Below are 19,744 nucleotides of genomic sequence, written 5' to 3'. Positions count from 1 at the left end.
AAAAAATGTTACACGGTTTAATCATAAGTGAATTGCATTCAAAAATTTTATTTTTAAATGAGAATGTAACTCTTGTCAATTTCAATGAACTGGTCACCCAAAGCAAGGGGATTTCAGTCTGAAGGCCAAGTCAGTTAAAAGTCTGAAATGTATATAACACAGTGTTAGAACACTGGCCTAAGTATAAAAGTGTATTTGTTAGATGTTCTCTGAGTTAACTAGCATGTTACCTAATTAACCTTTTGTCACCAATTATTGTTAACAGGTGAGGGTCCATGATTACTATAAATATAGGTAGCATATGCACAAGTTTCTCATTCCTGAATGAAAGGGAGCAGAAAATGGCAAAATACGCTCAGTTTAAAAGAAAAAAGACAGTCTGTAATTACTTTAAGAAATGAAGGTCAATTTTTAAGACAAATCGCAAGAACTTTGCAAGTGTCTGTAACTGCTGTGGCCAAGACCCTCAAACGATTTGAAGAAACTGGCACTCATGAGGACCGAACAAGGTCAGGCAGGCGAAGGGTGACCTCAGAATCAGAGAACAAGTTAATTCGAGTCACAAGTCTGCGAAACCGCGATTAACTGCCCTTGAAATACAAGCTCAGCTAAATGCTACTAGAAGTACAGATGTTTCAACATCAACTGTTCAGAGGAGATTGCGTGAAGGTGGCCTAACTGGAAGAATGCTGCAAAGAAACCATTGTTAAGAGTGCAGAATAAGAGGAAGAGACCACCAAGTATTTTTAAGATGCAGAGAGAGTGAGTGCATGAGCTCTGCATGTGTGGTTCCCACTGTCAAGCATGGAGGAGGCAGTGTCATGGTCTGGGGTTGCTTTGCTGGTGACAGAGTTGGTGATCTTTACCAAGTCCATGGCAAGCTCAACCAGCATGGCTATCATAGCATACAGAGGCATGTCATTCCATCAGGATTACGACTAGTTGGGCAGTCCTTTGTTCTTCAGGAAGATAATGACCCGAAACAGAACTGAAAGTTGTGCAAGAACTATCTTGCGAAGCTGGAAAGTGAAGGATAACTCAATCTAATGACCTGGCCTGCCCAGTTACCTACAATTTCCCTACATCTCTGGGAATCAAAGGGGGGCAATTTTGAGGAATTTCAAGTATTTACAGAAACGTTTACGACATAAAGCATTGTCAATTATGAAAAAATTTATATATATATATATATATATATATATATATATATATATATATACCGAGCATCAAAAGAAAAGGATCACTATTATAACACATTTATTTAAAAAAAAAAAAAAAAGATATGTAAATGATGGACATTGACAAAATGTTTTTTTTGTTTCTTTTTATCACTCGTTCATTCATCCTTGACCATGACATGCTTGAGTGACTATGACTGAAGCATATGTACTTCCTAATTAGTGAGACAGCTGATTGGACACTGGAGTGATTTCAGCTGTTGAATTGCAAGCTTGAATAAATGCAATAAAGAAAATCACAGAAAAAAACAATATGCCATGCCTGTCAAGAGAGCAGCGCCTTCATGCAATCAACATGTTAGAGGCTGGATTAGGGAATTCGAGGGGCTCCCGAGTGGCACATCCAGTAAAGGCGCTCCACGTGGAGTGCAGGATGCACCGTATAGCCTGGAGATCGCAGGTTTGAGTCCAGGCTATGTCACAGCCAACCACGACCGGGAGTTCCCAGGGGGTGGCGCACAATTGGCCGAGCGCTGCCCGGGTGGGGAGGGCCTATGTCGGCAGGGGAATCCACGGCTCATAGCGCATCAGCGACCCCTGTGGGGCAGCGCCTGTGGTTCTGCAGCTGAGCCGCCAGATCTATGTTGTCCTCCGGCACTATAGGTTTGGTGGCCTTGCTGTGCAAAAAATGACAGATTGGCAGGAGCACATTTCAGAGGAAGCGTGCTCCAGCATCCGTTCCCCAAGTCAGCATGGGGGGGGGCGTTGCGAGCAGTGAGTCGAGGATACAGATAATAATTGGGTAACTAAATTGGGGAGAAAACCAAGGTAAGAAATTGGAGATGACTACATTTATTAAAAAAATAAAAAAATAGACATTTAGATACTGAAAGTTATTTTTAACTGTAAGCTGATCAACTCAAATTAATTTGTATTAAATGCTGCTACTCTCCAAACTGTTATGGACTGGATTGGTGGTACTGTACATGTTTTGACATTTTTCAACTTTTTATCAAGAGAGTTAAGCAATATACGTTATTGTTTTGACAGCAAAATGCAACTATTATTAAGTAGCATACTCATTTAAATGCAGATAAATATTTCATTTATGTGGATACATTTGAGATACATCTGGACGAACTTCCTATTTTTAATTCAGATAAATACATTTCACTGTGCTAATGTTCTAGTCTAAACTGTAAAAAGAAATCACCTCAGTTCCACCTAAATAGGATTATGGAGTTAAATCGAAGCATACAATCATTAAGTTATTATATATATATATATATATATATATATATATATATATATATATATATATATATATATATATATATATATATATAAATTACAGAAAAATCAATACATCTGCAACTCAGTTGTGTACAACATGCAAAGATCCTCTCTATTTTTGTTTTCAAACCGGTGGTATTTCTTTACATGGCCTTAATAATATTATAATATATATAATATATATATATATATATTATATATTATATATATAATATAGTAAAAAAACTTCCATGTTCTCCTTGTACACCAAAATTGTGAATATTGCACCATGCAGCTGTGTGTTCAGCTGCAACACTGTACAAGGGACACTTTGCATTCATAACATTTGAATTAATTGTAAGGAATAAAATACCTCCATAAAATGTATTTGCCGTACATAGATACATCTACTGACTTTTATTAGGTGCATCGTGCTGCTGCCTGACCAGAAAGAATGAAGATGAAGATGCTAATTTCGGAATGGGAGCAAGAATGTAAACACTGGTACCAAGCTTCAGGGTAGCTTTTCACAATCCCGAAAAAAAGCACTAAAACTTATTTCAAGTGATCCAGGATAACAGGAAACAAATTTAAAAGTCCAATACATTCTGCAGGTACTGTTGTAACTTGTATAGATGTGATACCTGCTCTGCATGATTTGAATGAGACTGTACACACACATTACAGGTACACATTACAGATGTCAGGAGCAGGTACAATTTGCTAATCATTATATAGTGTACTGTACATCCATAATGTGGAATCTCTTAGTTAATGCATACGCTTATTCCAAATCTTTTAATGTTGCCCAAAGCAGTAGCCAGAAATACTGCAGTAAACTTTGACAAAAAACGATTCTGCCTTTTGGATCAAACATGACAACAAGAAAAAGCTTGAATATGGGTTTCCAGCCATGAGATAAGGATCAAAGTAAAAGCCACCCACCAATTTCCCCAGATATGTTATACAATGTTTCAAGTTATTCCTGAAGAAATAAGCAATGTATTTGGAGGTGGCAGAAACAGAAACATGAGCAATCCATAGAAGTACCCATCACAGGGGATACTTCATTATCATTGTTATTAAATCCTTGAAAGAATCAGTGAACCACTTATAATGAGAATATGTGATCTGAAAAAATTTAAATATCCATCTGCTGTTGCACTGCAAAGTTCATAAATTGGGTGCAGTTATGCTGTGAATGTGTACAATCAAATTATTTTTGCCAAATGATAGATTAATAATTGTAAGCATTTTTTAAGCCAACCATATTGGTATCTCTGAATATATAATAATCTCCTCTTTCAAAATATGATATGTATTTTAATGAGCAAGACATCTCACAAGTAAGAACGACATTCCAAAATCTCCTTTTTCTAGGAAAGCAGTACAACTGGGGATGGGCAGTTTTTTGTCGAATAACTTCACTCAGGCTACTTTCTAACTACATAGCTTGGAATCTCTGAATAGATACGTTTTTTCTCTTAAAAATATTCATAGTTTTTTTTTTAGTTAGCAATCCGTCTCACAAGTTCAGTGGTACCCTAAATATGGTTAACTTACTAACAATGCTGTACAACAAGAACCAATCATGTGCAACATGTGCTGTTAGTTCAGAAAGTGATTAACTTACCCCACCCCCCAAAATGCCAATTGCAGATCTACTTATTTCAAGCCCTGAATGCCGTTGCCATTTTCACCATTTTAACTTGCTTTGCCAACTTTCAATAAATGTGCCTTGAAGTGTGCTTTTATTTTATTTTTTTATATTTTCCATCAAATACTTTAAACCTATCTGGTTATTAACCTTATATTGCCTGTTCTGTTTAAAAAAAAAAAAAAAAAAAAAAAAAGAAAAAAAAAACAGCTGAAAAAAATTTCACAAAATCATTTTTTTTAAGTTCCCAAACCCTTAAATTGTTGTACAAAGTCTTACAGGATCCCTGTACAGCTCTACCAAAAGTTAACAAGGCAGTCCAGAATTTGTCAAAAGTGTAATATTGAAAGGCGAACTCCTCTATTAACTTTAATTAAAAAAAAAAAAAATACAAAAACGCAAGTCCTGCTGCTGATGTGAATCTGTTTCCAGACCTCATTATTCCCAAGCGAGCCTCATTATACTGCATTTTCACAATGATCCCGTCATATGAGAATAATCTATATCTTGTTTCAGTTGGGAGTAGCTGGCACACATTACCATACTGTTTTCCCTTGGCTGTTGGCTGTGTTTTAATAAAACAGATCAGTCTTAATGCTAATGTTGTGTGCAAGATTGTTCAAATGATCATGCAGCTTTTGATTTAGGTTTAGTGACTGTCAAGCCTATTTTTTTTACTTTTGCATTCTATAATGTAAAGATGGTGTAGTTTATTTTTACATTTAAGTAACTTTGGATGCCACATGTCTACAGCAAAGGAATCAATCTCTCTCTCTCTTTCTCTCTCTCTCTCTCTCTCTGTACACACGCACACACTGAAACACAGATGCCCAACATCCATCAAATGCTAAACTAAACTACTATTAACACAAAGGCTAATAAACTTTAGGGATGTGTATTTTGGTACATTTTTATGAACGTTTAAACTCTGTACCATATAGTAGTTTTAACAATCTGTGTATGTGAATAGATGTACATATGGACACAGACACTTTTTTCTTTCTTTACTAACACTAGACCGTTTGTTTGACAATGAGATGGGATTCTAAGCACTGTATGTTGCCTTCATCTTCGTGTGTTTTCACATAGATGAACTTGCTATCAGTGTACACTCTGCAGTAAGTATTCATTTTTATTTAAAAAAAAATCATGTTAAACTATTGCAGAAAATAACAAAAGCACAACGTTAAATTACGCGACTGCAAAAATGAAATGTGAGTTAAAAGTAGGATCAAGGATGAACAATTGAAGTAATTTGTCAGCTCTGTTTGAAATAGAATTAAGCAAAATATGTACGCATTACACCTGACTAAACATGAAACGGTACTTCAGTGTGGACGCTAAAGTTTGAGCTGGATTAATTTAAACGGTTTCGAGTACTGTTCTCAAGATCGGTTATGTAGTGTGGACAGGGCCTAAAGTAAATATCCTTAATATTGCAGCGTAAGCCAAATATGGTGCTTATTGCTGCCACCTACAGGACTGGAGTGTACCTCAGTAAATGCTGTTATACTGCAGAACAGTTTTTTTTCTTTTTTTTTTTAAACAAGATTGCTTCCATTTTATGTTATTTTATTTATTTACTTATTTATTTTTGTACTGCTGCCATTATTATTATTTAAACAGAATATTGATTCTTTGAATTAATATAACATAACTAGTTATTGTCTCTTTTATGTACAGTAAGCAATATGTATTTTAGCACTGTTTGAATAATCAGACTGCATAACATTTCTGTAATAATGCAATTAATGCTTGTCCTCTAATCAAAACAGACCATTTTTCTCCTGCTGTCGAGACCGGTTTTCTCCTGCTGTCAAGACCGCACATCAGGCTTCTTAACATTTAAACTAGATCTTTGTAAAAGTTTAAACGTTTATTAAATTAACCGGAATCTAGCACCCTTATTTCAAACCCATCATGATATGTTGGATCATTATATTGGCAGATTGGCTCATCACATCCTACTGTTTAGTGTTAGTTACACATTTCTGATTGACAATTGATACACAATTTAGCAGTATCCTTACTTTGTTATGCAATAATACATGACGGTATGAGTTATCACAGAATATCACTAAGCCTTGGGTGCGTTGTGTGTCACAAGACACAGCTGAGTGTCTTCGGTCTTCTGAGACTCTGCGATATCCCATGATAACTCACATCCTGGAGTGTATTGCTGCTGCTATTAAATAGATGGATGTGTTTTAAAATTGGGAAAACAAACATTTTTAAAGATTAATAGATTATTTGTATAACATTGAGAACTTCTACATTTGTTGAACATTTGGAACAAGAAACAGAAGGGCTTGTAGCATTTGAGGTCTGGAGTTTGACAGTCATGCTCTGCATGGTTTCACTATGCTTTTTCATTTTATTTTATTTTTCAGAAAGACGCTTATACACTTAACGATATCAAAATAGACGATTAGGAGATGTTCAGCAAGACCATGGGTTTCAAGATTGCGAATCATTTGTATTTTCTTTTAAAGCTTTGTGAATCTCCTCTAGTCCAGTCCCGTAAGAATAAATACGGATACTGTCAAAAATATAGACAAAAATAAATGGGGGGCAGGGACAAGGTTAAATTCCTCCCTGCAAAAACATGTTGGAATGTGGTTGGAACCAAAAATTCAATAACACAGGTGATCACAGGTGTTAATACTTTTAGTTTTTGAGTTAATGTCAGTGTTGGTAAAGGTGTATGTCCGTGAGTGTAGACCATTTGATTTGATGGTTCTGCCTTTTGAGGAGGCAGTGTGGTCCAGTGGTTAAAGTCCAAGCGTTGTAACCAGTAGGTTACTGGTTCAAATCCCACCTCTGCCACTGACTGACTCAGTGTGTGACCATGAGCAACTCAGTTAACTTCTTTGTGCTCCATCCTGCAGATGAGATGTTAAATCAATGTTCTAGTGTAAGTGACATAAAATGCACAGTTCACAGCCTACCTCTTTAAAGTGATTTGTGATGGTGGTCCACTATGAAAGGTGCTGTATAAAGATATTATTATTTTGTTAATGTGTTTTTTTTTAGTGTATGTTGTTATTAAACGTGCACACTAGCACTTCACTGTAGCTTTCTTGTCTGAGTCTCTATTCCTGCTGGTAACAGCTTGGCCATGATGCTACCCTGTCACAGGTCATAACACATATCTTAAATCTGGATGGAGTGTTGACTGTGAAAAAGACCTTTAATACAAGGAGGCTGCATGGATACATATGCTCCAGACTGAAAGCCCTTAATTGTGAACTGCTTGTTAAATGAGTTTGATAACAGAACAAACGTTCCACTCAACACACCAAACACATCCACCCACTCGCCATTAATAGACCTATGAACATAGCAATTTACCAGGATATCACTAGTCGGGTGCAGGTCATACAGTACTGAGGAATAAAATGTCACTGGATTACAGTTAATGTCTATGTCATCCAAATGAGAAGGTTGCTTTTTAGTTAAGTGTCATTCTCTACAGTTAAGAAAAATCCAACACGTATGCCGATTAAATCATAACTATGCTGTAAAGTTGTATTAGTGCAACTGTCTTTTGAACTGTGATACTGTAACTTCTTGAGAAAGTATTCAAAATGCAGACACTGGGTGCAATATTCCGATTTCAGAATCATGCTGAAAACTAATGGAATCTAAAAAATATCCATTTGGTTTCTGGCAGATTTCCAGTGAAAAAAAAACATCAGTTTTTGGCATCCTGAAAAGGAGTGCTTGCCTAAATGTTTCAACAGAAAGAACCAGTGGACATGTTCAATTACCAGTGGCCTTTTGACAATATATTGAAAACAGCTGTATTTATGCACTTTGTACTGTGTATTTAATAATGGAGATTTACAGTAATTTTATGTCGTGGCTAAAGTCTAAGTTTAATTAATTAACTCACACAAAACATTCCCTATTAAGAAATAACATTTCACTCATATAAAGGGAGAATACATGTTTTTGTAGATTTGTTGCTGTTTCAACTGCTAATATCTCATTCTTTTAAGGCCATCGTGGTGATGAGTCTATTTATCAGTTTATTTTCCTTTATTGTTCTACATTGTACATGATATAATTGTAATTCTTCTAAAACTACAAATTGTAAAGTGGAAAGTGTTGAACTATTGGTGCATTTTCTTGTTTTATTTCTTAAGTTTGAGAGGTGAGTCTGTATTATTTTATATAATTCTGTGCTTGTCTCTCCTACATATTTTATATTCAGTCTAAAGCAAAAAAAAAGAGAAACTAACCGGGTGGTGCTCAGAACACTGATAGGGACACCCTTTTCTTATCATTGAACGGCTACAATCTAGTGTTATCATACATAATCCTGGTAATTTTGCAAAGATATTCAAATTCTAAAACCAATGATACAAGGAGCCATTAACAACCTTTAAAAAGTAGGAATCCCACACACTGCACTAATAATTATAGCAGAACAAAAATACATTAGTCTACAGAAAATGGAGGGCAACACTTGATTAATCTATCTTTGGGAAGCATGTACTGCAAAGCTTAATCATTAATTGTGATAAAAGATGAAATTCATCTCTTTTAAGGTGAACTACTGTATGGAAAAAGGTCTGGAAATAGTAGATATTGACTTTAAACACACGAATGTAATCCTAAGCTTAGCATCTAAAAAAAAAAATAGTTCCTTTGAAATCAATTCTAAATAAATTCGAAAAGGGAGTTTAATCAAAGATACTGACATTTGAAATATGTTAATGCCTGTCTTTGGAAAACAGTTACCTATAAGTGGGGGAGCATAGAGGTTAGCCATGTTAATGGTGCTCATGAGGATTCCTGTGGTATGAGGGATATTTGTCATCTTTATGGACTTTATGCTTCAGAAAAGGGGGCAACCCTAAATGCATATAGAGAATAATGCATGGCGTATTGTGTGATATGAGAATTTAATGCCCATCTGAGGGATGGGATGCTACATAAATCCGGAGTGCGAAGCCCGAGGTGTTTATCCAAGCATCCCACGCAAGGGTGGGCATTAAATTCTCATTTATCCCACTCTACACCATGCAGTATTTTTAAGAATCTCTTGTGAGCAATTTTTTTTTTTTCCCAGCTAAGAATCAAGTGCGAGAAGACAGCAACTACTGTATGTGAGGTATTGTTGAAATTCCTCTCAGTTTGACAGCTTGCACTAGGGTTTACATCAACTGGTGAAAAAAAAATGCTCACCAGTTATTATAAACGAATATATGCATCGCAGTTATTGAACTAACAAAAAGTTAGACACATGTGGGCTGTTATAGCATCTTTAAATTGATATCTAAAGTAGCCAGTGGATTCTGTTAACAGGGAACTTTGACTGAAAAAGTCCTGTCATGAAAAACCCCAGCCAATCTTTAGGCCTCTGAGAGAAACTGTCTTTGGAGAGTGGAGAGACTGAGATCGGATATACAACTGGACCACACTGAACAGATAACAAGAAAGCGGAAGGCCTTAACAATTCCAGATAAACGGCACACACGCTATTATGGTATCAGAAGCAATTGGTATTGAATGTAAGGATTCCAAGTGAAATAAATGGCATAATATTAAAAGAAAGCAAAAATTGATCCCTGTACATAGATAGATACATAGATATTGAAGATTAATTGTAATTGAAGGTGAATCTCATTTTAATATTGGTTGTTTAAGTTTGTCTATCCACGTAGCAGCATGTACTACCAAACATGGGGTATTGAAAACCGGCACACTCTCAAGATTACAACACTCCTACAACACAACAACAGAAACCTTGGACCAATTTTGAGGAATACAAAGGCAAATGCAAATTTCTGGAAAACAAAAAAAATCTTCTCAGAATAATAAATCAACTTTGTGCTGGAGTTTCCCCGCTTTCAATGTGTCTAAGTAACGTATTTCGTCAGCAGCATTTTGTATTGCAAATGCGCTTTTGACATTTACTGGTTTTTACTAATTTACTAATAAACTTCAGTAATGTGCATGTTGGTAAATTTTTATGAACGTTTAAACTCTATGGCATATACTAGTTTAAACAATCTCTGTCTGTGTATAGATATACATATGAACACAGATACATTTTTTCTTGGTTATATAGTAACAGTAGACCGTTCGCATGGCAACGACACAGGATTCTAAGCACTGTTGCCTTCATCTACGTGTTTTCATATTTTTCTGCATTCCAATAACAGTAACTGCATAGCTGTGTCTGTGTCATAAGCAAAGACTCTTGAAAATCTATACATCCGCGTGTATTTGCTTTTTTGGTTTTCTTTCACACACACTACAGTACATCTTGCCGTCTCGATAAACAAGGAAAGGAAAGGAAAAATGGCTTTGAGATCTGTGACAACACTGCTTTTATGTCCTCGGGGGCGGGCCATGCCTGCGGCTGTACAAGCAGCTTTGATATATCTTATTCAGGTTTTGGGTCTTTAAGAGGTAAATGGTTAAATTTCATACTTAAAGGAAAAAAAAGATGCAGTATGGTCAGTTTGTCATCTGCATTATTATCAGAACATGCTGCTAAGCGAAAATGTCCAAGACAGTCCATTATGATAAATATATATTGTAAAAGATCCTTTCACTTTTCACGTTCGTTGCCCCTTTCAAAGTAGACCCAGGACACAGAAATGGAATTGATTTAAGTGCTGACGCACACTTTTAATAAACACCAATCAAATAAATTAAACAAAACAAACAAACACCTAGCTCCTTCTTGGAGCACTAACTATACAGTCTGGAACCTAACTCAACCAGGACAGCTAAGCTGTTTACCTGTAACCCAAACACAACTCACAAGGTTTAACACAGCACTTTACCTTGACTGCTTGGAAGCAGACCACACCTTCTGCCTCCCTACGCACAGCAGCCCTGAACAGACTGGCTGCCTCTCTTAAATACCCTGCACCTGGCTCTAATTTACAACTACCATCAGGTGCAGGGGATTACTAAACAATTAAACAATTACACAATTAAACCCCATAATACCCAAATGTGCATTCTCACAAGGTTTTTAGCAGGGAAGGATTTTAACCCCCTCCCTGGTACCTTACAATATATATATATATATATATATATATATATATATATATATATATATATATATATATATATATATATATATATATATAATAATCTTAAGGCAGATTTCTTATAGGAATATTGTAGTAGTCCTACATGAATTCTGTAGCAAGCCAGTATTATTCTATAGTATTGATATTATAGAATATTTTGGGACATACTTTGGAATAGTATTAAACATTCTTGTATTTTAATAGTAACATTCATACAGCCCAGGGATTTGTTGGGGTTGGAGGAGCCAGCCTTGGAGCCGTCAGCCTTTCCACTGATAGCACAGCCACTGGTAGCATCGCCGCTGCCAGAATCGCCTCAGCTGGAGGAGCCAGCCTTAGAGCTGCCAACACATCTGCTTATAGTCTCACCGTTGGCAGTTTTTATGCTTTCAGGACTCCCACAGCTGAAGGCACTATCAGCAGGTCCGCTGATAGCATTGACCCTGGCAGTCTTTCCGCTGCCAGGGGTGCTACGGGAGGAAGCAGCCTTTCCGCTGCCACGGCCAACCTTGGCATTTACAGCACGTCTGCTGACAGCATTGGCAATAGTATCATTTCTGCTGCCAGAGTGTGGGCCCCCGCTGTCAGCTTTCCGCGGCAAGCGGGGCTACGGGACGAGGACCTCAGTTCGCTGACTGCCTTTCCGCTGTCGGCAGTTATGCTGACAGCAGTGCCCATAGTAGCATTTCTGCTGCTGGAGTGTGGGCACCAGCCTTCAGCTTTCAATTTAGCTTGTGCAGACTGGCTAAGGGATAATAAGATGATTACTAGTTAGTTAACCCCTTGGCCAGAATATAAAAGACTTGCAGATTGGCTGCAGGGAGAATAGAGTGTTCAGGGAGTAATTAATTGGAGTTAAGGAGAGGAGAAATAAAAAGGTAAAAGAGAAACTAGAACAACTACTATTGTGCTGGAACCACCAGCACAATAGTTTAGTATAATTGTTTGTTTGTTTGGCCAACATGCCCTTTTGTTTTGTGTCTTTTTGATTTGTATAAATCTTTTATTTTTTGTTTGTTTAATAAAGCACTGAGCACCACTGTGCCTGAGTTTCACCAGTCAGTATTGCCTATCTGTGTGTTCCTTTCTGGTCTGACGTCACCACCAAAGCCATCTTGTCACAGTGCTATAATATTTCTATGAAGGCTAAAGTAGTCTATCTTTTATACAGTAGGATGATACAGTTGTATATAACTACTGATACTGTAGAAGGTATAGTACTTTTGGAGTCCTCATAACAGTGTTTACAATCATCAGCTTTCTTGATCCTCCAGTCTTTCTTGATCCTTTCATAGCAGTGGTGTCAAACTCATTTTGTTTGGCAGACCTTGTCTGATACCCTGGCACATATATAATTACATTCCCCTAAATAGCACATATTGATTATTTCACTTCCCGTCACCTTTGAGAACACATGTGCAAACATGCCTCCAGCAAGTTCCTTTGCATGAGCAACACAAACATTGTCATGTTGCTGTGATTGCTGTCAGTCGCCGACCAGGTAGGTGAGACGACAGTGCGTCAGCTGGTTCGAGTTACAACACCAGTGATACCAGAACAATGTTTTCAGTTCTGATTTGTAAGTTCTATAGTGACAAGTGTCATCATGTATTTAACCACGAAGAGAAAGTGGACCAAGAGTGCTGTGTTTTTCAAGAGAAATGGGAAATTTCCTATTTCTTTGTGGACATGAATTGAAAGCCAGCGTACTTAATTTGTAAGCAACGTGTGGCTGTTATGAAATAATACATTAAAATACACTATGGAAAGAAATATGACCAGTGCCGGTGTAATAAGTTAGTCGTGAAATAAGATAACGTTTGCCTTTTTGAGCCTTTCTGCGCTCGCGCGGATTTTAAAACTTAAAGGCAAGGTTCTGTGGAAATATATCCATGATTTTACAGATGCCGTTTGTATGTTTTAAGAAACGAAAACAGGTATTGCAGACCGTATTTTTTTTTTTTTTTTTTTTTAAATGTGACGTTTTACATCATATTTATCGAAATGTATTGCAGACATTATTTTTCTGTTTAAAAAAGTAACATTGGTCGTCTTATTTATCGTTCTGTAAATGTTCGTTTAAGAGATTTATATATATATATATATATATATATATATATATATATATATATATATATATATATATATATACACACATTTTATTGAAAGTAAATCGCTTGCTGTGTTTGGATGTGCAATGTGGTTTTTAGCAAAAATAAATATTTTAAAAACATTATCTTGTCAGTATAATTTATGTTTATGTAGAGTTAAAATCACTACTTGCCAAATGTTTATTTCCTTTAAAAATGTCGTGTCATATACTGTGGAGTAAGTAAATATAACCGTTTATTTTATGTAGGCTCAAGTTTAACAAAGTTATTATTTTCACGGTTATTTATTTATTTATTTTTTAAAATAAATGTTATGGGGAAGTGGGTACAAACACTTTATTGATACAGAGAATACTTTTTTTTTTTTTTTACATTTTAATCAAGTCTACGTGTGGGAATATCGAAACCTGTTTTAATATATACAGAAAACATATACGTTTTTAGTGAAAGATGGTGTTTTAATGAGATATATAGTTAGATCATTTGAGAAATGCACAAAGCAATTGGCTTCCTATACATACTTTTATAAGATGCAGTTAAATTATTTATATGAACATCTGTAGTAGTCCTAGTTGGCATGATGGGTGTACTCACACTCCTGCAAATACAGTATTAATTAAGATAGCTTTCCAATTTAATGTACAATAAAAGTCCCCAGTTGTTGTATTTCAGGAAAGATAAAACCTCAAAATACAGGTTATGCTTTTTACTTCTAAGTTTTTATGTAAAGCTGCATGTGATAACTCGCTCTTAATGTTTTCTTAATTATAATTATGTCTATATACATTTCTTAATTGCAAAAATAATTTTAAAATATATTTTTATTCAAACAAAACAATATGTACAATACAATGCAAAATATAAAACGCAAAACAACATATACAATAAAAATAGGTGTAAGAGTGGGTATGGGAAGAAAAGGATATATTTACAGGTGTGGTTTAATTTCATTTTGGAGTGGTTTTGTTTTTTTTTTTTTTTTTTTTTTTTGGAATATATCATTACCAGTGTCATTCATATGGACAACATTCCCCCAAAAAGCCCTACCTGGTCATATTTAATTTCAGGGTGCCCCATACAAAATCTGAAATTACATTGATCACTCATGTACGTGCTTTGTTTATTTTTGGAGATGCCTTTACATCTTTCCAAATAGGTCGCTGGGTAATGCACGAGAAAATTATTTTTGTATTTGGAAATAGCTTGTGCAGATTTGTTGAATCTTTTTTCATTTTTCTATTTTAATACAAAACATACATGTGGCTTAACACGTAATATAGCACAGTGTACTCAACATTCACACATGCAGTTTAGGTACACACATTCAGATTAGGCAATGGAAATGCTATACATTTGTCAGACGTCTTAAATATACAAACACGTACACAGACTAATGTAATGATCCGGTACAGCTATGTAACTGGATATGTTCTGGATGGGCACAATCAGTTAACATGCATTACCAACACTGCCAGTGCAGCTGTTTGGGATTTTCCTGTTTCAATTTGTAGAGGTAAGAAACCAGTACTATTTGTTATACTACAGTGAATTCTTGCATTCAGTTATTAAAGTGACACCATAAGAAGTAGACTAATGTTTTCTTCCAGGAACCGGACTAGAGCCATTATAAGCGATAAATATATGTGGTTTACTTGCATGCCACTAGGAAAAAAATAAAATTGGTAACATGATGGCAAAAAATGAGTATGGCCACAGGTTTGAGCTGGCGCTACACAAACTGATTATAATACTGTGATAAAGGTGGTAAGATCACTTAGTTAAATACAATGTGGCGAACCTCGGTTACCGCAAGCAGCGGCTTCTCACAGGCGGAGGTCGGACGTGAACCCGGGACTTCCCACCTTGAAGCATAGCGCCGATACCGCTGTTCAAAAGAGTTGGGCTCCCTTGCAGGAGTAGACATGTTTAGACTGTGTCACCGACCGGCCCTTACCCCTACCCCCATGCTAGAATAAATCAAATCAAATCAAATTTTATTTATCTAGCACATTTGATACAAAATGTATTTCAAAGCTCAAAGCTGTACAAGACAAAACAAAATAAATTCAAAATAAAATATATTTATATAGATAAATAGAGTAAAACATTAAAACAGTGTGATATTATATAATTATGGCCTCTGGTTTTCGGTGTTTTCCAACGACCATTCTGTTCTCCTGTATCTCAAGCACAACTAAGAAACGTGTTAATAGTAAAATTAATTTAATTTACGTTTTTTGTTTTTTTTTGTTTTTTTTTCTGTGAAGCAACGAAATGGGCTTTTAAACCCTAAGTCTTACTTTTTCATTTCAAAGCAGAAGCGACTCCTCTTTATTAATGTAAATATAGTCACGCAGAACAATTGTGATAAAGTGTGTCCAGCATAAAATACTTGTATTTTTCATTACAGCTTTTATAAAAATGTGTTGCTTATTAACATGTTGCGATCTTGTTTGTACGTTCTGCTTGTTAATCAAAGATTAAGGCATGGCCAATTTAAAAGAAGTGTACACAAGAAAAAAACAGAAGTGTACACATTTTAAAACACAGTTTAAATGTTCATTTAAAAATATTTCTCTACTCCCTCTCCCTGGGTCCCCACATCTCCTCCCATGGGTTCTCGTATCATTTCTATGCTGATGATGCCCATATCTTCCTCTTTTTTCCCCCTCCAACCCTGACATTTCCTCCTGTATCTCTACCTGCATCTCGGGCAGCTAGTCCTGGATGCTCTCGCAATCATCTTAACCTCTGCAAATCAGATCTTTTTTTCCCCCCTCTTCCTCCACACCACTGATCTCTCTATCTCTATTCCTCTTGAATCCACCACCCTCTGTCCCTGCTCATCCACCAGTAACTTTGGTGTCACCCTCGACCCCCTCCTTCTCCTACTCTCAGCTTGTCTATTCTGGCACGTTCCTGTCTCTTCTTCCTCAGCAGCATATGTAGAGTTCGCCCATTCCTCACCGACTACTCCACTCAGCTCCTTGTTTAGGCCCTGGTACTGTTCCGCCTTGACTGCTGCAACTCCCTCCTGGCTGACCTCCCTGCTTTTGCTCTCCGTCCTCTGGCTCATCAAAAAATCCGCCTACCTTGTCTTTTCCCTTCCTCGTTTCTCCCACACTACACCTCTGCTCTGCTCTCACCACTGGCTCCCTATCGCTGCTCACATCCAATTCAAAACTCTTGTACTCGACTTTTGCTGTCTCGACCTTTCTGCTCCCTCCTATCTCCAGAATATTATTTGTCCCTTCACCCCCTCTCACCCCCCTCCGCTGTTCCGCCATTGGCAGATTAGCTGTACCCCCCCCCCCTCCACTCCCCCACTTCCAGAGCCAGAGCAACAATTTTTACTATAAGTTAATTAGTCGAACTCGCTCTTAAATGTAATTATTTACTCTATTCTTTACTTTGCTCTTATTTGAATTTGATCTTACTTTTTTACTAATTTTATTGTACCTTAAAACTGCTCTTAACTGTAATGTGGTATTCTGTAATGTGTTTTTCTGCACTTTGATATTTTGTAATGTGATACTTTGTAATAATTGTAAGTCGTCTTTGATAAGGGCATCTGCTAATAAATAATAATAATAATAATAATAATAATAATAATAATAATAATAATAATAATAATAATAATAATACAACAATTAGTTTTACTATTAAATTATCTCGCTTGACCCGGGTCAAAGCGTGTCGACCCACATCCTGAGGTGGGTCACTGTTAACCAGGTACTATGAGTGATTTTGACCCCGGTAGCCAGAACCCGGTTCAGGACCCGTGTAGGAATCACCAGTGTGAAAGGGACTTAGGAAAAAGTTATTAACTTTCTACTACAACCATTGTAACTTATTTGTTTCTGAAGCAAGAGATAATACAAGGATGATACTGAAGAGTGTTGTTCTTGCCTTGCGCACAACACGTATACTCCTTTAGATTTACAAGTATTTTTCCAATGTACTTAAGTCCTGCCCTGAGCAACCAGCCCTGACCCCATATGTTGGATTCCTATCACATTAGTGTTATTTCACCACCAGCCTCATTTAAACTGCACATAATTAATATGTTTAATTAGGAATATCCCTCATATCACAATCACCCACTATATAAACATGGTGAAACGTGCATTAGCGTTAATTCCTTTTTTCAAAGCTAGAACACATGGATGTTTTCCATTGCTAATAAAATAGGACCTTGGTCTTTTATTCTCTATCACTTTAGCTATGCTGATGGCCAGAGAGAGTATCTCCTAATTACAATTTCCATTCCCAACATCTGAGTTGTAATTAAAATGATGAAATAACTTCCTTCCACTCTTAATTTAATTATTTGGTAATTTAACAAGGTTGAGCTTGACACGAAGTTAATATATTCTTTTTTTTTTTTTTTCCCTGCAGAATTACAAAGCAGTTCTTGTGGAAATCCTGGTGTTCCCCCGAAAGGTATTCTTTATGGGATGAAGTTTGATGTCGGCGATACGATCCGGTACAGCTGTGTAACTGGATATGTTCTGGATGGGCACAATCAGTTAACATGCATTACCAACACTGCCAGTGCAGCTGTTTGGGATTTTCCTGTTCCAATTTGTAGAGGTAAGAAACCAGTACTATTTGTTATACTACAATGAATTCTTGCATTCAGTTATTAAAGTGACACCATAAGAAATAGACTAATGTTTTCTTCCAGGAACCGGACTAGATCCATTGTAAGCGATAAATATATGTGGTTTACTTGCATGCCACTAGGAAAAAAATAAAATTGGTAACATGATGGCAAAAAATGAGTATGGCCACAGGTTTGAGCCGGCGCTACACAAATCATTCAACACACATCCTGGTCACGCATTGTGTCTGCTGCAGGAGACGTTCAGTCACCATTTTCAGCAAGTAGCACCACTTTAATGGTCACACTCCTTCTACTGTCCAATAACAAGGCAACTTTCCCAGAAGTTACCAAGGAAAAAAAACAAAAAAACTACTACCACTACTACTACTACTACTACTACTACTAATAATAATAATAAATAATAAACACTAAGTTTATTCAAATAAAAGTATACAATTTTAAAAACGCTGTTTTATATGCTACTTTTATAGAAACGCTCATAGGCGGCACTGTAATGAAGGTCTGTAGTTTGTAGAACGTTCATTTTAGACTGACACAGAACCAATGAACAAGGAACCGGCAAACAGTACAGTTCTGTAAGCAGAGAGCACACTTAACAATCACAGTGAGGCAGAGCAACTAGACAAATAAATACATGCTGTTATACATAATAAGGGCCTGGGTGAGCAAATCCATCATTTTGAACAAGACAAGTTGCCTCCACAACTGCCGCTGCAGAACTAAGCTTCAAAAAGACCCTACTCCCACAACCCCTGGCCTCGCCTCCAGGAAACAAGAGTACCAATCAAATGAAAGTTCCTTCAGACATACAACCAATAGTAAGAGCCTGACATACCAATAGATCAGTGTAGACTGCAGAAGGACAAAACAGTCCCAATTTAATCTAAAGAAATAACAAAACAAACAGAGTGGGGAGAGAGGGAGGGGCAAACACAGGAAAGCAAACAGGTTAACCAAAATAAATACCTTTTTGATGCATAACAAGTGTTATAAAATCCTGCAATTGATTAATTTGCCATAACCAAATGTAATATAATAATCACATGTTTTAGTAATCAACAGAACAGTTCATACCACTTCTGTTTACTCAGCTTCTGGTAATTCTTTACTGTAGTGGGGATGAAGGCTCTAGTGTCCATTCTGAGCTCAACAAATCTCACAACTGTTAATCCTTATTAACAATACTCAGTTTTTTCCCTTCATCTAGCACATACAGCTTTAAACTCCCTGATAAACTGTAGCATACATATTTTATCCAATGTTCTTCACTATATACTGTATGTGTGTGTGTGTGTGTGTGTGTGTGTGTGTATATATATATATATATATATATATATATATATATATATATATATATATATATATATATAGATATATATATATATATATATATATTATATATATATGTCAAATGATACATGTATTTACATTTTAAATAACAATTTATATTTATTTTATAAAAAGAAAATCTATTGCCTTAGTGGGTTTTTTTTAGAAAAAAATGTGTCAGGACTGCTTTACATTTGTACAAATTGATTTTAGGAATTGTTCTCTCAACAGTAAAATGTAATTCTATTGTAGCTGTCCTACTGTACTGTACCATGAAATTACAATTTTAAAAGTAAGTAGTGTGTCATGTATAGCTGCATGCACAATTCAAAAAGTTATCTAGATAACTTTCCCCTTTTGTGTATTTTTTTAATTTTTTTTTTTTTTTTATCCTGTCAAAGAAGAAATTATTAATTTAAACTCAAGGGAGTTTGTACAATGCAATTCAACCAAAAAACATGAAGTAAATGAATAGAATATTTATCGAGAACTTTTTTGGTTTGAAAAGTCAA

The 19,744-nt window shown here is 36.0% G+C and overlaps 1 protein-coding gene across 1 annotated transcript in view; it reads left to right on the top strand.

The window, feature by feature from the left end:
* Window positions 1-19,744, top strand: part of LOC121313274 (CUB and sushi domain-containing protein 3) — a 514,488-nt gene that overhangs the window by 137,045 nt on the left and 357,699 nt on the right. The window contains exon 4 of the mRNA XM_041245642.1: window positions 17,675-17,869. Within this exon, the coding sequence (XP_041101576.1) occupies window positions 17,675-17,869 (195 nt within the window). The remainder of the gene's footprint in view (window positions 1-17,674; window positions 17,870-19,744) is intronic.

This window comes from Polyodon spathula, chromosome 3, assembly GCF_017654505.1.
Source record: "Polyodon spathula isolate WHYD16114869_AA chromosome 3, ASM1765450v1, whole genome shotgun sequence".
Classification (NCBI taxonomy): domain Eukaryota; kingdom Metazoa; phylum Chordata; class Actinopteri; order Acipenseriformes; family Polyodontidae; genus Polyodon; species Polyodon spathula.
The sequence above is the reverse complement of the archived record's forward strand: the minus strand, read 5'-3'. Positions and strand labels throughout refer to the sequence as shown.